General features: G+C 34.7%; 1 protein-coding gene across 1 annotated transcript in view; it reads left to right on the top strand.

Moving 5' to 3' along the window:
- Positions 1 to 22,843, top strand: part of PITPNC1 (phosphatidylinositol transfer protein cytoplasmic 1) — a 355,282-nt gene that overhangs the window by 127,312 nt on the left and 205,127 nt on the right. Inside the window, exon 2 of the mRNA XM_074260561.1 lies at positions 15,908 to 16,056. Within this exon, the coding sequence (XP_074116662.1) occupies positions 15,908 to 16,056 (149 nt within the window). The remainder of the gene's footprint in view (positions 1 to 15,907; positions 16,057 to 22,843) is intronic.

Genomic DNA, 22,843 nt, shown 5'->3' with positions numbered 1-22,843 from the left:
ATAAACTTAGGGAGAAGAGGGAGTTATGGGTTATTTATATTTAAAATTCATATTAATGTCTTTTTGTACATCACCTTCATTTCTGATTACACCTCTAATCCTACCCTTCCAAAAAAAAACCCCATCCATTCCATTTAAAATTGATTTAAAAAAAAAAAGAAAGAAAAAATAAAACAACAAAGTTCAACAAATCTAGCCAATATTTAAAATGAGTCTGGAGTGTATGCAATATGCCATATTCATAGTCCCCAGTTCTACAAAGAAGAAAGCCAAATGCATTTTTGATTTCTTCTTCAGGGAGAAAATAAGGGTTGGTCATTATAATTTTATGACATTTAGTTTTAGGGTTTTTTTTTTTGTTTTTTTTCTTTCTGTTTACATTGTTGTGATTATTGCAAATATTGTTTACTTCACTCTCTTTCATTCTATATCTTTTTGTAAGTGTTTCAGTACTTCTCTGAATTCTTCCTGTTGGTTTTTTTTTTTACTGCATAATAATATTCCATTACCCTCATATACCAATTTTTTTTTTACCTAGTTCTCAAATAATGGGCATCTACTTTGTTTCTGTTCCTTTACCACTTCAAAAAAGTGCTGCTATGAGTATTTTAATGTATCATCACACGTTTCTTTCTGTGTTTTAACCTCCTGGCATTATTACCTTTGTTAGATATTCATATTTTAGTCAGTTTTGTTTTGTAATATAATAATTTCTAATATAATTCCAATTCTATTCATTTCACCATCTAGCTGCCGTTTAATTCTGGTTAAGTGACTTAATCTCTATCAGCCTCCGTTTACATATCTGTAAAATGGGGAAAAAAATAAAACCTACTTCATAGGGTTCTTGTGAAAATAAAGTAATATATATTTAAAAGAAATGCACATATTTAATGTATATCAAATTGCTTGCTATTTTGGGGAAGAGGAAAATAAGAGAGGGAGGGAGAAAAATTTGGAACACAAAGTGTTACAAAAACAAATGTTGAAAACTATCTTTGTATGTACTGGGAAAATAAAATAACATTAAAAAAACAAAGTAAAATAATATTTTTAAAGCACTTAGAACAGTGCTTGGCAAATAGTGCTAAGATCACAGTACTTGGATCCTATATCCAAGAATTGGAAAACCTGACTTTGAATCAACTTATTTCCTCTCCATCCTCTCCCTGTTTTCAGAAGAAACTGAGGTCCATAGATATGAAATGTTTTGCCTAAGCTCCTCACAAGTGTTAAAAAGTGGCACAATTAAAAAAAAAAGTTACTAATTGTCTGAGGCCATGTTTGAATTTAGGTTCTTGCACTCCAAATCCCACTCTATTGAACATTAAAGTCACTGTGAGTGAAAATCACTCACAAATAGAACTAAATGTGTCTGAAATCTGAAACATTCTGCCCATAAATTACCTCTCCATCCTGTTCATCCTTAGGGCAGAGATGGTAGCTGGTATGTATCTGGCACTCTGTATTCACTTACCACAATCAGAAGTAACAGCTTGGGGGTAGTTTGTAATAACATTAATAACAACTCAGTTAGTGTGTTTGAGGTTAAAGGATGAAACAGTTATTAAGCAAATTGATGGTATCTGATCATAGTGTTTCCAGAAATATAGAGCAGGCATTAAAGCCATGATTAAGTGACTTGTCTTAAGTGAGTGTATTATGTAACCCTGCTAACACCCAGATTTCTCAGTTCTGAAAGAACAGTGCAGTGAGAATCTAGGAAGATCTACCTCTCACTCATCATCATGTATTTGACTACATGGATGATTATTTTGGGTGACTACTCTGATAATAGCTCGTACTGAGCTTCAGCCTACAGTATAGAGCTGTCTGTAATCATGATTGCCAGTAATTATGATTACCTAAACTCTGGGAATTATAATAATAGATTTGTCAGTGTTGGAACTTAATTGCTCTACAGCTCCAACCTACAGCAGTTCCCCGACTGACATCAAAGCTAAGAGATTAGGTAATAAAAGGTTATCTTTTGAAAAATCAAAGCTTAAGCCACTGACTTTACCTATGCTTTGTTATTATTGTCGTTGTTATACTGAAAGTCTAAACTTTAAGAGCAGTAGATCAAATAAGGAAAATTGCTTTTATAGTTTTGCTTTGATTTATGCTGGCTTGATTAAATTCCACATCTGTTTCTTGGTACTGTGTGTCACACACATGGTTCTCTGTTACAGGAGTTATAAAATGACATTAGTTCTGGCACTTAAGGGTATGGTAAAGAGGGGATAAAATGCCAATTCTAAAGGAATCATGATGAAAAATGCTATCTATCACCAGATAGAACTGATGAACTGAGCACCCACTGAAATATAATTTTTGCACTTTATTTTTCTTGGGTTTTTTTTTGGTTGGAAAAATGACTAATGGAAATATTTTATATGATTTCACAGGTATAATGGGAATCATATTGCTTGTCTTCTAAATGAGTGGAGGAGGGACTGAGGAGGAAGAGAATTTGGAACTCAAATTTTAAAATAAAAAAGAATGTTTAAAATAATTAGAAAAATAAAATGGTTGTGCCAGTAGAATCACCAAGTTGGGGTTGCAAGGGAGCTCAGAAGGCATGAAATCTCTTCTATAAAAGGTAGCTTTGATGCTCTCTTCATAGTGTTCATCCAGATCCTTCTTGAAGCCCTCTGGGACAGAATTTAAGCAGCTTCTCAGGCAGCTCATTCTATTTTGTTCAACTAGTTAGTGTTTCCTAATATAAATCTAAAATCTACCTGTACATATTACACCCATTACTTCTTGTTCTGTCCTCAGGGGCCAAGCAGGCTTAGTCAGTAATGACAACTCTTCAGTCACATTCACATTATATAATATGCTTATATTCACGAAGTCAGTCAATAAATATCTCTTTTTTCTTTCTTTCTACTAGACAAATATATTTATCTGGGATTACAAAGAAAGACAGAGGACACTCCCTCTGCTCTCTGGGAGCTCACAGTCTAATGGAAGATAGAGGGCAAACACCATTTACAAATAAGATATACACAGGATAAATTAGAGATAATTAATAGAGGGGTATATGAATTAATGGGGAGGGGGAAGGACTTCCTGTAGAAGGAAGAATTTTAGTTGAGACTTTGCTCTAAGCAAAGAAAAAGAAGAGAGCATTCCAACATGGTAAAGAGCCAGTGAAAATGTCTAGAATCTGGAGATTGAATGACTTTTTTTAAAGAGGCCAGTATTACTGCCAGATTACAAAGATATGTTAGCTGGTGAGTGTAAGATGTAAGAAGACTTAAAAGATAGGGTAGGAGTAGTTGTGATCACAGATTCTGAACACCAAATAGAAAATTATATATTTGATCCTGTAGATAATTGTAAGCTACTGGGATTTATTGGAATTTGAGGATGTACATGTATAGAACTGTACTATATTTTTAAAATTTGTGTATCTTTTATTTTTACATTATCTTCATTTCCAAGTGTATGTCTCTCCTCAACTCTTTTCAAAGAGCCATCCTTTTACAAAGAATACAAAATAAAGGGAAAAAAAGATGTTCTTGAAAGTTAGCCAAATCTAATAGTATGTGAAATATTTTTTGTGCATAGTTTGACGCCTCTGCAAAGAAGAGAAGGTGATATATTTTCTCTCTGTAGCACAATGGATGGAAAGCTTGGCCAGGAAAACCTGACACTTAGCTTTATCATTAATCAAACAGTAAACATATATTAAGTGTCTACTCTATGCCAGACATCGTGTTAAGCACCAAAGATACAAAAAAAAGAGGCAAAAAACAATTTCTTACTTCTAAGAGCTAAAAATTTAATGGAAAAGACAATAAGCAAAGAATTCCGTGTAAAGCACACTGTATAAAGAATAAATAGAAAATGATTAATAAAGGGAAGCACTAGGAATAAGAGGGTTTGGGGGAGACTTCCTGTAGAAGGTAGGATTTTAGTTCATTTTTAATTCATTTTGAAGAAAGCCAGAGAGATCAGTGGTTGGAAAAAAGGAACATAAGCATTCCAGGGCAAGATTATTACTCTCAGTTTGCCTCATTTTCCTCAAATGTAAACCAGAGATAATAACAGTACCCATCTCATGAGGTGAAATGAAATAATATATGTAAATATGTTTAGAACAGTGCGTGGGGCATGTAGATGCTATATAATGCTGATTACCTTACTACTCCCCCCCCCTTTTTTTTTTAAGAAAATACTTAATCAGCATTTAGTTTTATAGTTTTCTTTCCATTTATATTATTATAATTATTACATATATATTGTTTTTCATAGTAAAACTCCTAATGCTGCCTTATTTTCCCAGTAGTTATTTAATATACTTGATTTTTATTATTATTATTATTATTATTATTATTATTATTTGTTGAGGCAATTGGGGTTAAAAAGTGATCTACCCAGGGTTACACAGCTAGGAAGTTATACCTGATTTTAAAATAGCTATAATGCAAGGCAGGATGTGATAAATTCCATAAGAAAAATTCAAGATGCTATGAGAATCTAGAGGAGAGAAAGTGAATTAGTGAAGTCTTCATGAAAGTGGGTGTGTTTAACCTGAAGCACTGGTACAAAATCATTGAGGACAAATTTTGACAAAGGTTCTTTTTAGTAAAGAAAACATTGAGATAAGAGGACATGAAGATATAATTTGTGGAGTATGTATTGGGGAATATTGTAAGATAAAATGAAAATATGATATAACTTTTATGCTTTTTGCATTTGGAAATGAAGGTAAAAATGAAAGGAAGAGGTATTCATCTTTTACTCGGGTTCTTACCCTTGGAATATGGGCATTAGTGGCCCATATCTCCCATTGACCTTTTCTACCTCTGTCCTTAGCACCTTCACTTTCATCCTGTATAAGGAAAAAATGATGAACATGATCCCATATAACCCAGGCTCTTCTCATGTAGGCAATGATCATTCACTTACTTTAGGCTAAGGACAGAGCAAACCCAAGTTGTTCTTTTACCCTGATTTGGGGCATTTATACAAAATGTGAAAAAAATTGTACCAATAAGGTTGTCTTTCATTTACTCAGAGTCCCTAGTTAGGTTTTAAACCTAGCTTAGGCCTCTGTCTGTCTGCATATTATAATGCCAATCACTATCTCTTTCTAACTATCTCTAGATCCTAAATAATAAAATACATAAATAAAAATAAGTTATGATTGATCATTTATCAGTAATCAGGCTGGAGTAAGCCAGCTTTAAGGTACTAATCAAAATAGTTATCTTTAAAGACCCACACAATTCCAAATTAGTCATCTATCCTATCAGACAGAAAATTTGTTGGGGGTGAGGTAAAGGGATAAAACCTCCATCTTCCATAGGAGTTCTCAGTCAAAGGAAAAGTTTCTAGCTGGTCATACATACCCTTATTATAGTCACAATTGTCTTAGCTGTTTTATGGGACAAGGCACCAGAAATTCTGCCATGATGGAGCCTGGTTTCAATACCAATTATGACTGGCCCAGACATCCCTCTTCATTCTCTCTGAATCTCTAATGCTGAGCTTTGTGTTTCATTCCCTTGAAATGCATGCACAACATTCTGTTTCCAGTCCTGTATTTCTGTGTTTATCTTATTCAAGGGTTCCATAGTAAATGAGATAGAGAAAAAAATACTGACTCTTTGAAACTACATTTCTCAGAAATTCTTCAAACCTTTTTTCTCTGTAGAAGAAACATGTATAAGAGGTTGAAGTTATGTAGGGAGGGTCTTGAATTTCAGGCTGAAGAGTTTCAGTTTCACTATGGGGAGCCATGAAATGTTTGTACAGTTTTGTGATGATCAAAGCTGCACTTTATGAAGATTAGTTTGGCAGCAGCCTGCCTGATAGAGTGGAATTGGGAAAGCCTGGAATTGGCAAAAACCAATTAGGAAGCTATTTTGGTAATGCAGGCCAGAGCTAATGAAGGTCTTAATTTAAGGTGGTGACATCAGAAGAACAAGACACAGGGTAGGATGGAGGAGAAATTATATGAGTTGAATTGATAAGACTTAGCAACTGATTAAAGGACATAAAAAAGTATTTATTTATTAAGTATATGCTATGTCATACAATGTACTAAATGTTTTAAAAATATTACCTATTTTAATCTTTATCATAACTCTGTGAACTTGATGGTAAGAGTTGCAACTATTATCTGCATTGTGCAATTAAGGAAACTGAGACAGACAGGTTGCCCAAGGTTATACATTTAGTAAGCTTCAGACTGGATTTGGAATCATGTCGTCCCGACTTCTGACATAGTGCTTTATCCATTGTACCTCATAGCTGCCTCTGGAGTACAGGAGTGGGAAAAATCAAGTGAATCAAAATTTTGAGCTTGAGTGACAGGCATTTGGGAAGAAAATCTAGTTAGTTCAAGTTTTGAATAGATGGAATTGGAGTATCAATAGATATCCAAAATGTCCAGCAGTAGCTAGGACTCCAGAATCTTTGGAATAAAATCACTAATTTTATTGCCCTATCATTTTATTGATGATGCTCAGTCATATTGTGTGAGGCATTCATACAGTAAATTTATTATGGTTAGAGAACTGAACTTAGAGTGTGGAAGTTGTGAGTTCAGTCTTCCGCACTCACTGGCTCTGTGATTCTGGATAAATCATTTAACTTCTGTCAGTGTCAGTATACTCATCTGTAAAATGGAGAAAACAATAGCACTTACCTCTCAAGATTTTTGCGAAGATTAAATGAGATATTATAGGTAAACCTTAAAGTTTTGCTTTTTTTGTAAACCTTTTTTCTTTTTGGGCAAACTGTAAAGTGCTAGCGATTTTGCTATCTTGGGGAAGGAGGAGGAAGATGAAGGGAAGGGGAAGGAATTTGGAACTCGAGATCTTGGATATTAAGGATTATTTTTATATGTATTTGGAGAATACTATTTGAACATAGTATTTGGAATACTATTGGGAAAAAATAAAGTTCTGTCTATTATCATTATATAACAAGTTTGATATTGATATAACAAGTTGAATTGAAAAGTCTTAGCAACTGATTAAAGGACATAAAAAGGTAGTAAGTATTTATTAAGTACCTGTTATATGTCATACAATGTACTAAATGCCTTAAAATATTAAAAATATTTTATATTTTATAAAAAATAAAAATAAAAAAATATGTGTTAGGTACTGGGGAAAAAATCTAGTGGACACAATGAAGGATAAGACATAGACCATGAGAGTGTTTGCCTTCAATAACTTGTCTAGGGCCAGAGAGCTTCTGGGGTTATGAATGTCTATAGTTGCTTTAGGTTGAATTTGTATATTAGAGTGATGGACAGATGGAGGGTGAATTATAAGATATTGAATCAAAAGTTATAAAGAAAAAAATGAAGAAATAGTCCCTTTAAGGAGGTTGTACTGTATAGGCTTTCTGCTTCTGAATTAGAACACTGATCATTAACCACCCCTATTGACCACAGCTTTGGCCTTCTACCTCTGGTAGCTAAATGATCAACTCCTCAGAATAGATCCTCCTCAAGGGGGATAAGAGAAAGGATGACAGCCATCAAAGGCTCTGCTGCTTCTCTCATTTGCTAAGGACGAACTTCCCTTCATTTTTAGCATCTCTGACTCCATCCCTGTGTGTGGGGGATGTGAATTAGTCAGCCTGTCAATTTCAGATTGACATGATTAAATTAAGACTGATGGGTCTTTTGTTCCTTGGTCAGAGTATATTGCATGCTTCCTGAAAACATCCAGAATTAACAATGATGTCAGAACTGTCATAGAAGAAAACCTACTATTTGGGATAGTAGTCAAGGAAAAGGATGGATTTAAAAGCCTAGTCAAGAACAAGACATGGAAAAATGAGTGCTGGTGGGGCTGCTGGGTTTCTGAACATAATCCATTTTCCACAGTTCTTATAAGCGTATAGGAAACTAACAGTCATGAGGGTCATTGACCTCAAGGGGGGTGAGTGATTTGTGATTTGAGTTTCAGGGGAGGAGAGACAGAGACTTCCCAATCTGCTAGTCATTCCTGGCCTTGGGAGTCTGAGATAGGAGGAGAATTCAGTTTGTCTTAAAAACTAGGGTAAAGGAAGGCCAAAACAAAGGAATTAAATGTGACGGTTCATTTAGCAATGACATAGAGACTTATTCTAAAATGGGATCACTTCTGTCAAAAAAGGGAAAATCAAGCCAGGAGGCCACTACCACCTCCAACCCTTTTCACTGCCACTGCTGCACCCGAAGATAAGGTCATAGGGGGTCTTCCTTGAGTTCTGCTGTGAATTGCATTTGCTTCTTCTGAATGTTACTTCAATAGGTACCTCAGGTGAATGGTGCCAGGTCCTTTAAGCCTTTCTGCTTGTTTGTGGCTTCTTTTTCCTTATTATAAACCTGACAAACACCAATGTACAAAGAACAGAAAAAAAAAAAAGATTAGTAATCTTTGAATCTTTTTAATACCCAATTCATTTTACACATATATGTATATATATCTTCATAATACACACACACACACACACACACACACACACACATATATATATATAAAAGATTCAATCATAACAATAAAAGCAAGCATTTATATAGTACTTTAAATTTTACAAAGCACTTAATAAATATTTCTTTTTGTCATCATACCAACACTGGGAGATAGATAGTGATTTGTCTAGGCACATATCTAGAGGCAGCTAGGTGACTCAATCTGTTTCCAAAATTGAATTCTCCTAATAGGAAAAAAATTGTCAGAGATTACATAATCTTTGACAAGAAAGTGAGGATCATAAGGGCATTGATTACAATTTTCTCACTGTTGCCCATTGAAGATGAGGGAGAAAAAAATTGATTTGAAAAGTAATCAGTTAGTTAAGAAGGCATTGTCTGAGAATAAGATTTAGGATTTGAATATAGAATTCTGCACCACAACTTAAAATATAGGCAGGGAAAGACATATAATATACTTAACAAATGTTGCTAAGAATATATTGAGTGCTTGGCCCTGAGTCAGGAAGACCTGAATTCAAATGTGATCTCATATTCTTGTTGCCTATATGACTCTGGGCACACCACTTAACCTCTGAATGCCTTAATCTACTGGAGAAGGAAATGGCAAATTACTCCAGTGAATTTGCCAAGAAAACAGAGGGTCAAGAAGAGTCGGACACGCCTGGACATCTAGGAAGTGTCTGAGGTCAAAGCTGAATTTAAGATTTCCTTACTGAACCATATAGCTGCTATATTAGGTCCAAAGTAGTTCTGATTATATTTTTCTTCATTTGAACTTTCTCCTAAAATTATTAAGATGTTTTCTGCATGTTTTTAAAAGTGTTTCATTGAAGTTTCTTCCTCCCTTCCTCCTTCCCTCTCTTCCTCCCTCCCTTCCTTCCTTCTTCCTTCCTTCCTTTCCCTTCCCTTCCTTCCTTCCTTCCTTCCTTCCTTCCTTCCTTCCTTCCTTCCTTCCTTCCTTCCTTCCTTCCTTCCTTCCTTCCTTCCTTCCTTCCTTCCTTCCTTCCTTCCTTCCTTCCTTCCTTCCTTCCTTCCTTCCTTCCTTCCTTCCTTCCTTCCTTCCTTCCTTCCTTCCTTCCTTCTTTCCTTCCTTCCTTCCTTCCTTCCTTCCTTCCTTCCTTCCTTCCTTCCTTCCTTCCTTCCTTCCTTCCTTCCTTCCTTCCTTCCTTCCTTCCTTCCCTCCTTCCTTCCTTCCTTCCTTCCTTCCCTCCTTCCTTCCTTCCTTCCTTCCCTCCTTCCATTATTTCTTTCTTCCCTCCTTCCATTATTTCTATCTTCCATTAGTATCTTTAGTCCCACTCTTGGGCTTTTCCTTTTAATCTTCTTAAACACAGGCATTTAAAAAAGGTTTTTTTTTTTTTTTTTTGATGCTTCTTATTTATTTCTGAAACTAACCCTCTCTCCTTTGTGTGACCCGTTGGCCAAGAAGGCATTGTCTGAGAATGGGATTTAGGATTTGAATTTAGAATTCTGCATTATGGCTTAATTATAGGCATGATAAATTCAGGGAAGATGTAATATATTTAACAAATGTTGCTAAGAATGTATTTGCTGAAAATTTTGTAGGACTTTAAAATGGGGGGTGGGGAACAACATGGTATAGGAAGACAATTATTTTTGTGTACCTAGCAAAAGAGATACTATAGTGAGAAAAGGTATGGTGAAAGTAAGAAGAATAACAATTAAGATGTTCAGAAGTATACAGGAAGCAAAGTCCAGGAAAGGAGTTAACAGAAACATCCTTGGCTAAAATGTATATATTGAATCTCCCAAAAGATTGTAGAATCAAAAAAACTGACAGTTATAAGGGACTTTAATAGCTTTTTAAGGATTTTACATATTTAACATATCACATTTCTTGCTGTCTTGGGGAAGGGAGAAAAATTTGGAACACAAAAGTCTTACAAAAAAATGTTGAAAACTAATTTTACATGTATTTGGAAAAATAAAATGCTATTGAGAAAAAAATTAGCTTTCTAGTTCAATCTGTACATGAAAGGAATCCCTACTATAATATACCCAACAAATGGACATCCAGGATAAAAGATTCTAATGCCTTATAATTGAGACTTGGAGGGATAAAATCATAAGAAAGTCTGTGGATCTGATTATACATGCTTGATTCAAAAGAAATAGGATGGGGAAAGGGGAAAAGAGAGAGAAAAATTATATCCCATATTAAGATTCTGATTTTTTTAATATTAAATTGCATTAATAGAAAAAATCTATGAATCAGATTTTCCTAGGAATCGTAGAGGAGAAGCCTGGTAGGAAACATTTGGGTGAAAAGACAACAGAAGTTAAAACAGAAGAAACGTTGCCATTGACATAGACTATAGACCAAAGCTTTTTAAACCCCATATGAGGTCATGTAATTGAATATAGGGGTTGTGAAAAATTTGGTAATAGTAAAGGTTTCTGAACTCAATGACCAAAAGTTAATTCAAAATCAAAAGCATCATAAATCCAAAATGTTTCTGGCTGCTTTTGCCTGTTGCTTCATGTTACATCACTGCAGTGTTGATTCTGAGCTCACAACATGCACATTTTTCACTGCATATGCAAAAATGTTACTGGAAACACCTCAGCCCAGATCTGAGATGAGGTTGCACAAAAATTTATTAGGTAAAAAGGGGATGCAAGTAGAAAAAGTTTAAGAAACTCTGCTGTAGAACACTTGAACAGAAAGAAGAAATGGATGATGAAATGGACAAATAGCTTTTCAAACTGACACAAAAGCATATATGATAATGTTAAGAGATTTCAGTTGTTCAAATATATATTGGAGTTTAAAAAACAGGACAATAAACAGCAAAGCATTTTTATCAATAAAAATTTCATTTTTCAAATCATGGAGGAAACAAAGAGAAAAATTCTATTCTGGACCTGATTTTTATGAAATCGAGGAACTGCTTATTGGGTTGGAAATGATGGGAATCCTGAAGTGAAAGAGATATTGTCTTCATCCTAGAATTTGTAATTGTTGTTGTTGTTCTTGAGTTGTTTCAATCTTATATGACTTTTTATGACCTCATTTGGGGTTTTTGGCAAAGAAAGATACTGGAATAGTTTGACATTTCCTTCTCCAAGAATAGAGGAAAGTCATTGTAGTCATCTTAGATTTTGGGAAAGCATATTTCAAGGGATTTAGAGAAAAGACATGTAGGATCATATGAACTAAAATTTTACAGGAAAGTCATTCCAACAGGAATGGGATTTGCTTAAAAATGAAATTCTGAAGACAGAAAAGAAATAATTCTAGTGAGGATGAAAAATGGATACACAGGGAATTAACCCAGCTAACTTTATGCAGAAATATAGGAACAAGATTTGATCCTATCAAAATACTATCATAAGTACTATAAACTGTGGCTGGCAAGAGAAGCTTAAGGAAAACCAAAAATTCTATATTGGGGCAAAAGAGGAGGATGAAAAAAGCAATTTTCTGTTGAGGGTGTATTGAATGGTAGCTCAGTAACTGAAAGCAGAGGAAGTAATTGCTTAATGCTTCTGTTTGATCCCACAGGGAAGAATCAGGAGTAGAAGCTGCAAAAAAGGGCAAATGTAGAGGGGGACCTCTTTTATCACAATTATAACTATCTAAATAAAAATGGAAATAGACTACCTTGAGAGGTGATAGATTTCCTCTCCTTGACAGTTTTTAAACAGAACCTGGATGACAACTTAAGTTTTTAGGGTGAATTTATGTGTGTGTGTGTGTGTGTGTGTGTGTGTGTGTGTGTGTGTGTGTGTATCTTGGATTAGATGGCCACTGAGGTAGGACCCTTCCAACTCTTCAATTCTATAATTTTGTGGAAGACAGTTATGTAAGAACATTCCCTTAATAATTTGATATGACATTGTCCTCAACATTTTGCCCCTGAGGAGAATAGAAATGTGTATTTCTTCAATCTGTTCTCTAGAATTATTATTGCTTTTTAGTTACTTAGCATTCAGCTGTCTTTTTTAGCTATCATTTCTTTTACATTGTTACAGTTACTGCGTGTAGTGTCTTGTCGGTTCATATAAAACTTTCTCTTCCTCTAAATTCCTCAATTTTAATATTTCTTGCTACTCCATAATATTCCATGACATTCATGTATCCATTTCCTTCCTAATCCATGAGTACCCACTTTGCTTCCATTTCTTGGCTGATACAAAAAAGAACACTCCTGTGAATACATAATATATCTTTCTGGGGTGATTTGACTTGATTTGTTTATCTGATGGCAAAAATAGTTGGTCTTTTAGGTCAAGGTAACAGCCCTAGACACTTCATTGATTTTGTCTGTCTATCTATCTATTTTCATATATATCTATTGGAACCTAGACTTTACCAGTTCACTGCTGGGATGATATTTGGATTGTATTTCAGCATTATCTATTTGAGTTGTTCACAGATCTACAATTCACTGGGCAGCTGAATAACTTCTACTTGTTTTTCAGCATTTGTTTGTTTATAGAGTGAATTGTTTAGGGTGTCATCTAGATAGCTTTCTAATCTGTGTATCTCTAGGAAGACTTGGTCTTTTAAAAAAAGAAAAAGAATATCTAACATATGTATTTTTAATATGAAATAACTTGCAAACACATAAAATATATAATATTTACATTTACAAATAATACATACACATACATATACCAACAAGTTACTTATTTTAAGATTTACAACTCTTCCAATCCTATTCTCATTTTACAGATGAGGAACCTAAGGACTTGAAGTCTGATGTTCTTTCTAATATTTCTTTAACTATTAAAAATCCACTTTTCCTTGTATCCTATTTCAACCTCCCTCCTTTCACTTCCCCCCAGACCCCTATCCTATGCTATTTCTAGTTACCATGACAACAGGGGACAATAACTACTAACATCTTTAGTTTTCTGCTTTCTTGTTTGGCCTTGCATTTTTTTTTTTTTTTTTTTTTTTACATCTAGTCTATGTTGATGGCAATTCCTCAAGAGTATATATGTGAACAAGACTTTTTCAACATAAATGTTCCAATTATCCTTGTTGCCCATGTAGTTTTAGAACTATTTATGATTTTTATTCACTTTTCCAGAAGTGTATTTAGTCTTTTATTCATTTTTGTTCATATCCAGTCATTTACATTTTTCTTTTTCTTTTCTATCCAGTGATAGGAAATGTGTCTCTCCTGACTTACTTCCTTTTGTGATTGACTAAGAATCACCTTGAGTCTGACCCTTTTCTCTTTTGTCTTGGATCTAAACATTTCTTGACTTCCTAGTCCTTTGGTCTGGAAAGAACTTAGCAGACTTTTTATTTTATATTACTCTCCCTCATATGTAATGTTCGCTGGTTCTGGTTATGTTCCAGCCATTTGGAGATGTTCCATTTCCTACTTCTGGCCTTGCCATAGGCTTTCCCCATAACTAGGCTTCCCTCCCTCTGCTGTTCAGAATCCCTGCCGCCTGCCTTCCTGAATCTCTCAGGGATAATAACACCATCTATCTTAAGGTTTTTATTGGTTCTGTTCTCTCTCTGTCAAAAAAATTGTTTCGTATATATTTTATCAGGCAGGTAGGTAGCACAGTGTACAGAGGGACAGTCCTGAAACATGTTTCTGAGTTCTAATATGGCCTTACTTACTAGCCGTGTGACCTTGGGCAAAATACTTAACCCTATTTGCTTAAGTTTGTCATCTGTAAAATAAACTGGAGAAGTCAATGGCAAACTACTCCAGCATCTTTGCCAAAAGAACTCCAGATGGAATCACAGAGATTTGAACATGATTGAAATGAATGAACAACAAGAAATATATTTTATGTTTGCTTATCTATATATCTATTGTTTCGCTTAGGAGAATGGATTTTCTTTAAGGCATAGACTCTTCCTTTTTTTCTGTCCCCTACTCTTTCTCTGTGGTCATCATTCATTAGCTTTTGCTCATTTGAGGTTCATGATATCCAAATTTGTGACCCAGACACATATCCTGATGGCTATTATTTATGGCAAGGTTGGGGAACATTTTATCTGCCAAGGACCATATTGGTATTTATAACATCATTCACACGCCATACAAAATTATCAACTTATAAAATTCAGGAAGTTGGAGTTATTGTACCTAACTTTCAGCTCATCATCATGTGGGTTTGCCTTAGCAAATGATTTCACTGGCCTTATATTGCCTGTAGGCTGAGGTTTCCCATCCCTGATTATGAGAATGCAGAAAATGACTAATTAGTGGGTATTTTTTTCTGAATCAGTGGTCATAGGATATGTGTCTTTGGAAGAGACCAAATTGTGGACCACTAGAAAAGGCCAAGACATATATTAAAAGTTATGTGAAGTACCCTAGCCAGAGTAGGTCAGAAGGACTTAATTATCTCTCTTAGAGTAGGAATGGGCTATATTGTGAAGAACTTCAAATATTGGGTTTTTAAAAAATAATTTATATTGGATGCTAGGAGTAGTAGTAGTCACTAGCGTTTGAGTAGTTGAGTGACATGAGCAAAGCTGTGATTTAGGAAAGTCACTTTGTTAACTATGTGGAACATGAATTGGGGATAGTCATGAGTCAAGGAGATCAAATTCTAGACTGTGATGATAGTCTGGTAAACAGGTCAATGAAGGATTAAACTTAGGTGTGGCTTGTGAGATAAAATTCTCATAAAATTCGGAACAGAAAGTTTTGTAAGGGTCAATGTTGAAAAATTATCCATGCATATGTTTTGTAAATAAAAAGCTTTAATTAAAAAAAGAAAAGAAAGCAAAATTTAATTTAAAAAATCCCCCAAATGTCCATTAAATGATTGGTGATGTAAGACTGGAGTTTGGGGAAAAAATATAGGGCTGGATAGATTTGGAATTCATCTGCATAAAGACAATAACTGAGAAAATGTTAGATCATTGTTGTACAGTGCACTAGGAATCATTTAGTCTGATTGATTTGTGTTATGTACCAGAAAAAAAAGAGCCCCAAAGAAAATGATATGTCTAAGGTTACATATGTGCCTCTAAGGGACACTTGTCACTGTGACAAGGGGGATTACCAGCCACACCATGCCTACAACTGCCTTATCCTAAAACAGAATTCTTCTGCCTCCAGTCCTCAGCCTTCATGGGCTATATACAGAGATGAGTTGAATGGCTAACTTTCTAGAAACATTTTAGTTCCTCGTTTCAGGATTGTTGGTGGAATCAAATGAGACATAGGGAAAACACTTTGCCAGTCTTAAAGTGCTATTTAAGAGTCACCTATCATTATCCTAACTGTGTGATTTTGGACAATTTATTTAGACTTTCTTTCTAAGCCCAATTCCCTCGGCTGCTAAGTAAGGATAATAATAGCTCCTCCTTCTTAGAGTAAAAAGTATTTGTTAAAAAGCACTTAGCACAGTGCCCAGCACAGAGTAGGCACTTCATAAATGCTTTCTTCCTGTCTAGATACTGATAAAAGGCCATGGAATCAACATCTCTCTCTTTTTTCTTTGCAGTACAAGATAGGACAACTGTACATGATCAGCAAACATAGCCATGAGCAGAGTGACCGCGGAGAAGGAGTGGAGGTTGTCCAGAATGAACCTTTTGAAGATCCTAACCACGGCAATGGGCAGTTCACAGAAAAACGGGTATATCTCAACAGGTGAGTTCCAGGGGTTGTTTTTACTCTTTGAGAAACTTCCTGATTAAATATGAATATTTTTCAAGGAGCATCTTACACATTACTTGCTCTGGACAAACTGAACTAGAGATACTGATTGCTGATATAAACTGTTTTCTGGGAAAAAAAAAAGTGATAAATATCTTTTGCTTGGTGTGCAAGCTAATTACTTGCTAGATTTGACTTCTCAGTAGATTGCAAAAACTCCTAAACTTTGATTTTACTTTGTAAGTGTTAGGATTACCTTTTATTGTTTCATGTTTGATTAGGAATGGAATTATCCATGCCTTGCTGACATCTTCCTGTATTTCCAGTATTGGTTCTGGATACTATTTGGGCACCAACCATGTTTCTTGATTCTCTACCCTCATCTCCCTACCCCAACTCCCAGTGAAAATGACAATAAAATTAAATCCTGTCTTAAATGTTAGAGAACTTCTTTTTTTGTTCCTTAGTCAAATGACAGCATTAGTATGAAAAAAAAAAATATCTGGGCCTCCAATTTTTTCTCTAAACTATTCCTTATTCTAAGCTTGACAAACATCATCAACCATGAACATTTACGTATACAAATAGAGAAAAAAGGAATAGTATATGAAACAACAGATCTCTATATAAGTCTTTTAAAAGAAACTATACAATTAATTCAATAAGTTAATTCCAAAACTGTTCAGCTTATTTGCACTTTCTTCTATTCTTTCCAGTGTATTTTTTAAAAATCATTTTTTCTTGTTATTATTATCACCAGTCTCCCCTAAAAAAAAATTAAATAAAAAGACTTCCTTTCAAACAAATAGCCATGGTCAAACTATGTTATGGAATATTATTGTTCTGTAAGAAATGACCAACAGGATGATTTCAGAGAGAGCTGGAGAGACTTACATTTACTGAGTGAAATGAGCAGAACCAGGAGATCATTATACATGGCAACAACAAATCCATACATTGGCAATATCTAAAAATATCATCTGCATGTCTAGAGTATTAAATCTGTCTGAAGAGCAAACATGTTTGAATATCATGAGTCTTCAGGAGTTGTGATTGGTCATTGCATTGATCAGAATTTTTACATCTTTTTTCTTTTCAACATTGTGATTATACAAATTGTTCTGCTGGTTTTGCTTACTTCATTTTGCATCAGTTCATACAAGTCTTTTCAGGTTTTTCTGAAATTGAACAATTTATTTCTTACAGTACAATAAAATTCCATATATTTATACTTCAATATTTTACTCAGCCATTCTCTAGTTGATGAATACCTCCTTTAAAATCATTTGTTATTTTATTATAGCAAAAAAAAAGTTCCTTTTAATAAAGTTAGCTCCTTTTCTGCTGCTTTGATTGATTATAATATGTTTCTATGTATCTTGGTGATGTATCCATTTGTTACTTATTGTGGCATATGGTATGAGATGTGGACATAAATTGCTTTTCTACCAAATTGCTTCCCAATTTTACAAGCATTTTTTGTTAACTAGAAAATTTGAATTATTCTTATGTATTCTAATTCTTGTGGGTTTATTGAACATTAAGCTATTATATTTTATAACTTATGGATTTTCTGTCTCTAATTTCTTGTATTAATAAATTTTTCCATTTTAAAAACCAATATGAAATAGTTTTGATCATTGTTGATTTTTAATAGAGTTTGAGAATGGATACTTTTAAGCTCTGTTGTTTCCTAGGTTTTTTTCATCATTTCCTTTCATATTAATCATTTGTACTTCCAGATAAATTTGTTGTGGTTTTTTTGTGTTTAGTTTTATGAGGTAATCCTTTTGTAGTTAGACTGATATGGCACTCAATCTGTATATTAAGTTACATAATAATATAATTTTTATTATATTGTATGTAGGAACCAGGTCTCAAAGTATACTACATAGTAATAATGATCACTACTATTTAGTAGTGGTTAAAAAAATAAAGAAGTTTATTACTAGAAAGATTAGACACATAGAATGCATAAGAATGAACACACAGAGAGAAATTGAAAGATACCAACTTCTGGATTAAGAAATCACTATTTTACAAAAAAGTTTGAAAAATTGGAAAGCAGTCTAGCATTATTAGATATAGACCAATACTTCACACCATATACCAAGATTATGTATCCATTTGGCAAATTAGAGTATCAAGAAGGAAATGATCTTACATATTTATGAATGGGAAAAGAGTTCGCAAAGGATACAGAAAATCACAGAAGATAAAATGGCCAGTTTTGATTTTGTAAAATTTTAAAAGTTTTGAACAAACAGAACCAATGAAGTTAAAATTAGAAGTAAAAAGAGGTAACAAGGAAAAAAAATCTTCATAGCAAGCTTCTGCAGTAAATTTGTCCTAGATTTATGTGGAACAGATTCAAGCATAAATTGACAAAGTAAATAGTTTGTTTTCAAAAGAAGAAATCTAAGAATCTATAGCCACATAAAAAATGGTTTCAAATCATTAATAATTTGAGAAATGTAATTAAAGCAACTCTGAAGTTCATTTTTTTTTAAACCCTGAAGTTATGCTTCATGACTATCAAATAGTCAAAGGTGAAAAAGAGAAAATGAATAGAAATTGACAGCTGTTAGAGGAATTGAGGGGAAACAGGCACACTAATGCAATATCAGGGGAGCCGTGAATTAGTCCAGCCATTTTGGAAAACAATTTAGAACTATATCCAGAAAGTTAGTGAGATTTTTCAGTACTCTCAGTGACCTTGATTTATTGTCATCACATAATGAATGGCCTGTAGAGCCCTGATTACACATGTTTCTTAGATGGCAAAATGACACATTCTCCCTTTCGTAATCCAGACTTGCCTCAGGCTCGTTTGGTGCTTCAGGTTTCTTGTCAAAATGAAATGAGACCCTTGTAGATCATCTAACTGTTAACAAATGAGCTTTATTTAGCCATAGCTGAGAAGGGACATTTAGCAAAGACATGATAGATTCATTTAAGTGCATCTTCTCTCCTTTGTTGGTCATGATGATCTGCTGGTCAGAAGCCAGAGAGGAGGAGTCTTGGGTGACCTTTTCTTTTCCTTTCTTTTCTTTTTTTTTTTTCATTTAGGCCAACAGTTATATCACTAGCCTGGGCCTTGTTCATTGGGCAAATTAAGTCTTGAGAACCATTTCAATACTTTTAAAGGAAAACCTAGCTTAACTGCGTGGGGTTGTTTCAATAACTATCCCCAAGGGAGAGTGTGTTTTTCCTATATTTGTATCAACAGTACTTTACACAGTGCCTGTCACATAGTAATATAATAGTAGCTTAATATAAACCTATCTATCCATCTAGCTATTTATCCATCTATCTGTCTATATATCTATCTTTCTTTCTTTCTATGTATCTAATAATTGTGAATGTTCTCTTGCTTCTGTTTATTTTATTCTGCCCCAGTTTATATGTAGTCCCTTGTTTCTCCAGATTTCTCATATTCATCATTTTTATACTACATTAATATTCCAATTCATATCCCACACTTTATACAGCTATTCCTCTAATTGATGGCCACTAGGCTTTGTTTCAAGTTTCATGCTACCACAAAAAAAAAAGTTTTGCTGTGAATATCTGTGTATTGATTTTCCACAAAGTTTCTTCTTTAACACTTCAATCACTTTCCTAAACTAGGACCCTCCCATTTGGCCCAGAATGTTGTGATTAAAAGTTGGAAAATTCTCAAAGGGTGATTCAGAGTGCAATGACCAAGTGTCAGTGCCAAGGGAATAATCAGATATTTCGAAGAGAAGTAGCCTTCAAACTACTCACTAGCGGCCATCTGCAGACCTTCTCCCATCCACTACTGCTTATTCCCCATTGGTTAGTAAACTTCCACCCCTTCCTACTCTCCCAGTCTCTGTGATAACTAATCCTCAATTGAATTGAACTGTTCTTTCATTGCAGATAGGTTTGGGTCCTGTTTCCAAGGTTTCCATGAACTCTCTTAGGATCTGTCCTTTAACTGGAGAAACTGTACTCTGATTAAACTAAGCTCTTCTCATTTGCCCGGGGATGTAATACTAGGGAATTCCTGCATCATAATGAAATGCAAATGAGTTCGAGCCAACTCAGTTATTAATAGCTGTGAATTCCCAGGATTTGGAGCCAGTTCAACAACCAACCAGCTGTTGCTTTGCAATGGTAGCTGAGCTGTGGGCTGGGCCCTGGGGGATGTTTCCCTAAAATAATTAGTTCTTCACTCTCTTGCTTTGGCATCCCTAATTGTTAGGGGTAGACTGAAATGGAAGGACAGATATGGAGTAGGAGTTATCTCTGGAGCAAAGAGAGCTGAAGAAGACACAGGAGGGCAGGAATGCATCGGTTTTTTTGGCAAATGATTCCATTCTCTTTTCCCTGGGATTCCATTAGGGAAGATACTGTACTCATTAAGAATAGAGAAGGCTTAGGAAGAAAAGCTTCTGTTCAGTCCTAGAAACAAACATAGGATTTGCCCAAGAGAAATATGGTTTTTAAGATGCTGTCTCACCCTCCCCTATGATGTCTGATGGACTGTGAGATTATAAAATGAGCCTATTCCACCTTGAAGATTAAAAAAACACTGAGGCAAAGAGAACAGTCTAATTATTTTATTTTTGTACATGTTCAAATATGCAAAAACCAGTAAATCTTTATGGAATCTTTCACTATATGAGGTGGCATACATTAGAGTGAACTGTGCCCTCAAAGAGTTCTTGTTATGATAGGAAAGACACCATAGACACTGAACATAGTTTCAATGACATTATAAACTGCCTGACATTGGCCAAATGTAAAAATAACTTCTGTAGGCATCTAGTCATCTTCCTGAGTTCAAATGTCTCTTCAGACACTTACTGTTTGTGTGATTCTGTTTGCCTCAATTTCCTTATCTGCAAAATGAGCTGGAGAAGAAATATCAAACTGCTCCACTATTTTTGCCAAGAAAACCTTAAATGGGGTCATGAAAAGTCAGACATGATTGAACCAACTAAACAACAGTAAAGAACAGGGCCAGAGATAAGGCAAGAAGGCATTCCAGGCATAGGGGATAGAGCATGAGAATGGGAGATAGAATGTAGTGGATGGTGAACATGTGGATGAAGATGGGTAATAGATAATGAGACTAGAATGGGAGTCAGTACATAAAGAGCTTTAAGTGCCAACCAGTGCTTTATATTTAATCCTAGAGATAAGAGAGAGCCATTGGAATTTATTGCATAGGGAAATGTCATGATTAGCTCTGTGCTTTAGGAAGATGAATTGGTAGTCATATGGAGGATGGATTTGAAAGAGGAGAAATTTGAAGTAGGGAAGACAGTTTGGAGGATATTGTAAAAGTGTAGGTTAAAAATGAATAACCCATTGCCTGTAGTCAGCTCAAGTGATTTCATTCATTGTTTAAATTATAAGGAAATAATGATATGCATAAACCACTGTACTTTATGTGGTATGTTAAAATTTGTGAAGCATTTATATACATCATCTCATTTGTTTCTCACAAACTTGAGATAAATACTACAATTGTAACTATTTCCAGCTAAGTAGTGCTGTGATTAGAGTTCTGGATTTGGGGTTAAGAAGACAAATTCAAACCCTACCTCAGATATGTGAGTTGTATTGCCCTGGGCAAATCACTTAACCACTCAGCCTCAGTTCCTCATCTGTAAAATGGGGGTAGTAGTAGCACCTACATCCTAAATATTATTGTGAGTATCCAATGAGACAATATTTTTAAAGTGCTAATAAAGAACTATTTACACACTAGCTATTGTTATGAACAGATGAGAAAATTGAGGCTTTGGGGAGTTAAATAATTTTCTGAGGGTTATAGAACTAGTATTATAAAGTGTTGGAGGTGAGATTTTAGCCCAAGTCTTGACTAATAATAGGTAAGTTTTATATGTTGTAAATCAACTCATGTTACAGGGTTTAAACTAAGGCACTAGAATTGAAGACAACCTGCATTGCAGGTGGAGATATTAAGGTAGATATAATCTTGGATCTGGTTCACTTTGTCTCCAGAGACTCCACTTTTTGTGAAAGGGGATAGGCTCCTGCTAGGGACCTCTTGAGGGAGGGGCAATCTGCAATCAAGATGGTGCTGGTTCCCTGATCCTTCCTTTGTTTTTCTGTCTTTATTCTCCCTTCAGTCTAGAATATATATCACATCAGATAGTTTTGATGTTTTTGGTCTTTACTCACCCCCTTCCCTTTCAGAAGAAAAGCCCCTTTCCCCATTAGTCTAAAGGGAAACAGTTCAGTGCCAGTCTAGGAAGGATCTAATATCTTATTTTGCTTGTTCCTACCAAAAACTAACAAAATAAAAGTCACAGTTAGATTGCCAACATTTTTCAGGGCAAGTGGTGAAATGGAAATCAGATAAGTTATGTGATAAAATATCAGTACTACAAATGACAATTTCACTGGAGAAGTCTGCTCTTACCAATTTCTAGAGTACAGGTACTAAGAATCAAGGAGTATGTTGAAGGGTCATCTTTTCTCTCTGAAACCCCGATTTGTTGCTTCTCCAGTATTTCTCAAGTCTAATCTCATTTCAGACATGCATCATCAATGAACTCAGAGGTCTCCTAGCCCAATCAGGGATCACTTCTTCTACATACATAACAATCTGCTATCATGTAGGCTATCTTTATTTTATCTTTATTTATTTTCTTTATTTCCCCCAGTCCAGTCAGGTATCATTTTTCTTTCTACAAGCAGGGATTTTCTTGGATTTATTCATTTATCACATAGGCTGTCTTTTCCTTATTTGCAGGATGCAGTACTTGAGCTCTTTGGTCCC

The sequence above is a fragment of the Sminthopsis crassicaudata genome, chromosome 4, assembly GCF_048593235.1.
Source record: "Sminthopsis crassicaudata isolate SCR6 chromosome 4, ASM4859323v1, whole genome shotgun sequence".
Classification (NCBI taxonomy): domain Eukaryota; kingdom Metazoa; phylum Chordata; class Mammalia; order Dasyuromorphia; family Dasyuridae; genus Sminthopsis; species Sminthopsis crassicaudata.
This window is presented reverse-complemented; position numbering and strand designations above follow the sequence as displayed.